Source organism: Myotis davidii, unplaced genomic scaffold (assembly GCF_000327345.1).
Source record: "Myotis davidii unplaced genomic scaffold, ASM32734v1 scaffold18, whole genome shotgun sequence".
Classification (NCBI taxonomy): Eukaryota; Metazoa; Chordata; class Mammalia; order Chiroptera; family Vespertilionidae; genus Myotis; species Myotis davidii.
The window spans coordinates 10,574,275-10,579,633 of NW_006292696.1; the positions used below are offsets into that span (position 1 = coordinate 10,574,275).

A 5,359-nucleotide genomic window follows, 5' to 3' on the forward strand; every position below is an offset into this window, starting at 1 on the left:
CTTTCCGTTGTGTAGGGAGGGACCGTGTGTGTGTGCGTCCAAGACGTAGCGTGGTGCCTGGGACACAAATGTGCAATATTATTAATAAGCAATAAAATTATCAATCCACTTCAATTTATTAATTTAGAAAACTCCCAGTTTCCTCTTGCAGGCTGGATTAGCCTCCCACTCCCTCTGTGCTCCTATAACACTCCTTAAGCTTCCTTTCCTAACACCAATAAAAGTTCACAGGTATTGAGCACCGTGGGCCAGGCACTGTGCTAAATTCTACATGAATCGTCTTATTTAATCTTCACAGCCAGAGAGACATATTATTGCCTCATTTTACAGACGTAGAAGTAAGCTCATTAATATTGCCCAGTGTTGATTAGGCACCTACTGTATATGCTAAGCTCTACACCCAGGTGACCTCATGTATTCCACACAAGTCAGCGAGGTGGGTAATGATAACCTCATACCCACTTTCCAGATGAGGAACTGAGGGCTAAGAAAAATTATCTAACCTGAACAGTTCCCACTGTTAATGCATGGCAGAATTTCAAAGTTTGGGTATCCTGTCTAACAACTTAGAGTCATCTCTTGACAGTGAATGACTTGAGTATTTCTTGGAAGGTTTGCAATATTTTAAAATTGCAATGACTTAGATTTACTAGCAGCGCTGGGGAAGGGGAAACTGATGTTATCAAGCACTTGGCACAATACAGTGCAGAAGGGCTATTCTTATCCTTTCTGGCCTTTGTTCTATATATAGATGATAGAGGTCCTCACAACAACTGACTCTCAGAAACTGCTACACCAGCTGAATGCCCTGTTGGAACAGGAGCCGAAATGCCAGCCAAAGGTCTGCGGCTTGAGACTCATTGAATCTGCTTACGATAAAGGCCTCAGGATGACTGCGAGACTGAGGGACTTTGAAGTGAAGGATCTCCTTAGTCTAACTCAGTTCTTTGGCTTCGACACAGAGACATTTTCTCTGGCTGTGAATCTACTGGACAGATTCCTGTCCAAAATGAAGGTATGTTTAAAGCTACATTACCCTGAGTGCTTTGTTTTGTTTTTATTCTCGCCGCGGATATGTTTTATTGATTTTAGAGAAAGAGAGAAACATGGATCAGTAGTCTCCCATCCGTGCCTAGACTAGAAATCAAACCCACAAGCTAGGTATGTGCCCTGACCAGGAATTGAACCCGCAACTTTTTGGTGTATGGGACAGTGTTCCAACCAACTGAGCCACCCAGCCAGGGCTACCCTGAGTGTTTCTTAATTTTGCTCAATGTTTTAGAGATGGAATTGCTAGCTTTGGGTTGGTATTTATAAACTTGACCTTTTTTGTTTTCAGCAGGTAGCCCAAGAATTCTCTGTTCTACAGCACTGATGAATACTTTTTTTTAAAATCAAGAGTAATGCATTATTTATTAGATTTAACTTCAGACACTGAAACATAGTCTAATACCAAATCATTAATTGCAGTCTCCCAGTAGGAGAGTTGGCTGTTATTTTTAAAAATCTTTCTTGATAGGTTGGGTGTTTTCATTTTTTATTTTTTTTAAAAAAAAATGTGTTAGCATCAGAATGCTAGGTTGTGATTAATAATTAGAGATGTTATCAACCACTTGGTCAATAAAGTATATTGATCTCCACTCATATATAAAGTTATACTTGTTTTAGCCTTAGACATACTCAAGTCTTGCTTATGTTTGGCATTTCCAGCATCTGCTTAAATAGAGTATCTTCTGATGGAACAGCATTTACATAATTATTTCCCTATATTTGGATAAGCAGGATATCGAAGTATCTTTCAGAGCTAGCTTAGCTGTTAAAAATACATCTGCCTTCTCTGTGTGCCCATGGTCATTGGTAGATAATGAGATAATCTGACAGTTGGAATAAAACTCATCTTTTAGTTCTCGATACCTAACACAGTGTCTCCTATATAGGAGGAACTCAATAATGTATTTGTTGAATTGGATGGCTCAAGAAATTTGTTGAATAGGTTAATTATGCAACTCTTTAGACAGCATCTTTGAATCTATAAATGTTGCACAGATGAGTAAGATACATCTATCCCTTAAGTTATGTGCTATAGTGTTTTAAACAGGTGTTACTATAGAGAAAAGATCCTGGAAAAACATAACATTCTGGAAAGAAATTTTGTGTGTAAGCTGTAAGGTGTTTCAGTCTTCATCTAAGCCTTTGACCAGTTAACTTATTTAGTCCAACTAGAACAGAGCACTTATAGTTAGTTCTATAGTGATTTTAAAAAATAAAGAATTTTTATTTGCTGAACCCAGACATTATACTGCAACTCCAAATTTGGTTCCAAGTGGGGGTGCATTGTATTGTCAGGCCACAGTTGACTTGTTAATTCCTTTAGAAATGACAAATATACCTCAAAAGTTCATTTTTATAATGATGGGTCTGAGTTCTGGATTATCTTTTTTTTTTAATTGAAATAAGGTAAAGACATGGACTTATTGTCTTTTTTAGGTTCAGCCCAAGCACCTTGGGTGTGTTGGACTAAGCTGCTTCTACCTGGCTGTAAAATCAATAGAAGAGGAAAGGAATGTCCCATTGGCAAGTGACTTGATCCGAATAAGCCAGTATAGGTTCACCGTTTCAGACCTGATGAGAATGGAGAAGATTGTATTGGAGAAAGTGTGTTGGAAAGTCAAAGCTACTACTGCCTTTCAATTTCTGCAACTCTATTACTCACTCATTCAAGAGAACTCGCCATTTGAAAGGTATGTAATCCTTGTCTTGAACCAAGGCTTTTTGGAAATTAGCATGTTATTATCTGGATGATGCTTAAAATCAAGATCCTGGGAGAACTCCTATCAAAGGACCTGCAGCTCCTTGAATTTCACTTCACTATCCAGCAGAAATGAGACTTTCAGTTGTCAATAGCCTCTGGAAGTATGTGAAGGCTAATTCTTGAGACTAAAGGATATTTCACCTTTTACTTATATTCATTTTCCATTTATAGACTAGTTAATTTATAGAACTAGTAGGTATGCATCTAACAGATTACTGGAAAAAGGAACTTCAGTAGATTGAGAAATAGATTAAAATCCAAAAAACCATAGTGAAGGCCTGGGGTAGGAGGTGGGTGCAGGCTAGAAGGGATCAATAGGGGAAAAACGGGGACATCTGTAATGCTTTCAACAATAAAGATTATTTTAAGTTAAAAAAGATAAAAAGGAACCTTGTTAGTTATGGCATGATACTTTTTATTTTTTTTGGCCCAACTGACTTAAAATTTATGTTTGCTATCCTTAAGGAGTTAGTTACTTATTTTTAAGGAGTTCATGTCTTTGAGGGAACAGGAATTGTTTACTTAAAATAATTTATTTTCTGTGTGTATAAACTTAAACTTTAAAATTGACTTCAGTGTCTTTCTAAAAATTTGACTTTTGACTAGATGTAAAATTATCTACATAAAATTAATCTCATTTTCTTTTTAAAGGAGGAATAGCCTTAATTTTGAAAGATTAGAAGCTCAACTGAAGGCATGCCACTGCAGGATCCTATTTTCTAAAGCAAGGGTAAATATTTTATATAAAGAGTAAACCTATTTATGTACCTGTTTTTATAGTCAACATTTACCTTAACTTTTTTTCTTTTAGCCTTCTGTGTTGGCATTGTCTATCATTGCATTGGAGATCCAAGCACAGAAGTGTGTAGAGTTAACCGAAGTCGTAGAATGTCTTCAGAAACATTCCAAGGTATGTCAAGGTCATTCCTGTTAACAGCTGTAAAAGAAACTAATACACTTGTACTGTCTCCTGAACTAAAATGAGATATCATGTGTTGAAACTTGAGTAGCTTCAAATATTTTGACAAGGAAAGACACATGTTAATAAGATTACAAGTATTACTGCAGTTAAATACCATAAAACTTTTGAGTAGTAATTTTTTAAAATTTATGCACAGATAAATGGCAGAGATTTGACCTTCTGGCAAGAGCTCGTATCCAAGTGTTTAACTGAATATTCATCAAACAAGTGCTCCAAACCAAATGTTCAGAAGCTGAAATGGATTGTTTCTGGGCGGACTGCACGGCAATTGAAGCATAGTTACTACAGAATAACCCACCTTCCAACAATTCCTGAAACGGTTCCTTAATTGGTAAATTGGGTTCATAGTTCTTTCCCATATAGAGAAATTTTTATAATGCTATAATTTTCTTCTATAATTCAAGAATTAAAATCGGAATTATTTTCCAAACAAAAATGGAATTGGACTACAAAGGGGATAATGATTTCACTGATCTAGTCAGCTAATATTTTAGGGCATTACCTACATTCAAAGCACAACACCCTAACAGTAAGGAAATAGTCAATCTTTGGTATGCAATTTAGCCATTTCATTACATTATCAGCTTCCGAAACAGCATCCTGTTGAATACCTGGAATTTTAAAAGTAGTACTGAGCTCAGTTGGCATAGCTCAGTGGTTGAGCATCGACCTAGGAACCAAGAGTTCACCGTTCGATTCCAGATCAGGCCACATGGCCGGGTTGTGGGCTCGATCCCAATGTGAGGAGTGCAGGAGGCAGGCAATCAATGATTCTCTCTCATCATTGATGTTTCTCTCTCTCTGTCCCTCTCCTTTCCTCTCTGAAGTCAATAAAAATCTATTTAAAATATAATAATAAAAAATAAAAGCACTAAAACAGTATTTAATTGAACATCATTCATTTTGCTTTATGTAGACTCAAACTCTGGCTCGTTTAAAGTTACACAAGCCTGAGTAGGACAATAGGACCAAAAGTTTGAACCATATATGAACTAGTTTGAGATTACCTTATATGCAAAATCAGTATGGTCTTGGATGTTGTATTTAAAGAAAAAGTTAAGTTATGCCAGATAGTCTTCACATTGGGTGTTTGGAAACCAGCAGGTTACACTATAGTTTGTATCATTGCTATAGCAGTTGGAACCCTGAAAAGTTGTTACATGCCTGATTGTCACTGACTTATATTCTTGCCATCTAAATATAACTCACTGTGATTTTTTTCCTATTCAAAACTCAACGTTAACATTTAACACACCTACGTGTGACTTGATTATTAATCTTAGATATGGGCAGTAAGTCATTTTTAACAGTAATACTTATGTTTGACAAACTTCTGATAACTTGATTTTTTTGTTTGTTTAAATAGGATTATTACAGCAACAAAAACTTCTCTGAAGCCTTTTGCCACAATCCTGAAGGATGGATTCCATAATGTTATAGTGGATTTAAGCTGTGAATCCTCAAAACATCGTAACTGGCTTAGCATTGATGTTCTCAGACTTGGGAAAACTGCCTAATTAACATTATGCTATAGTGGAATTATGCTTAAATTTGAATTCAGCTGA

General features: G+C 36.2%; 1 protein-coding gene across 1 annotated transcript in view; it reads left to right on the forward strand.

The window, feature by feature from the left end:
• CCNG1 (cyclin G1) overlaps positions 1 to 5,262 on the forward strand; it is a 5,829-nt gene extending 567 nt beyond the window's left edge. Inside the window, exons 2-7 of the mRNA XM_006766327.2 lie at positions 752 to 1,015; positions 2,488 to 2,741; positions 3,464 to 3,542; positions 3,624 to 3,722; positions 3,931 to 4,125; positions 5,161 to 5,262. Coding sequence (XP_006766390.1) covers positions 752 to 1,015; positions 2,488 to 2,741; positions 3,464 to 3,542; positions 3,624 to 3,722; positions 3,931 to 4,122 — 888 coding nt within the window. The 3' untranslated portion in view covers positions 4,123 to 4,125; positions 5,161 to 5,262. The remainder of the gene's footprint in view (positions 1 to 751; positions 1,016 to 2,487; positions 2,742 to 3,463; positions 3,543 to 3,623; positions 3,723 to 3,930; positions 4,126 to 5,160) is intronic.
• The last annotated feature ends 97 nt before the right edge of the window (positions 5,263 to 5,359 follow it).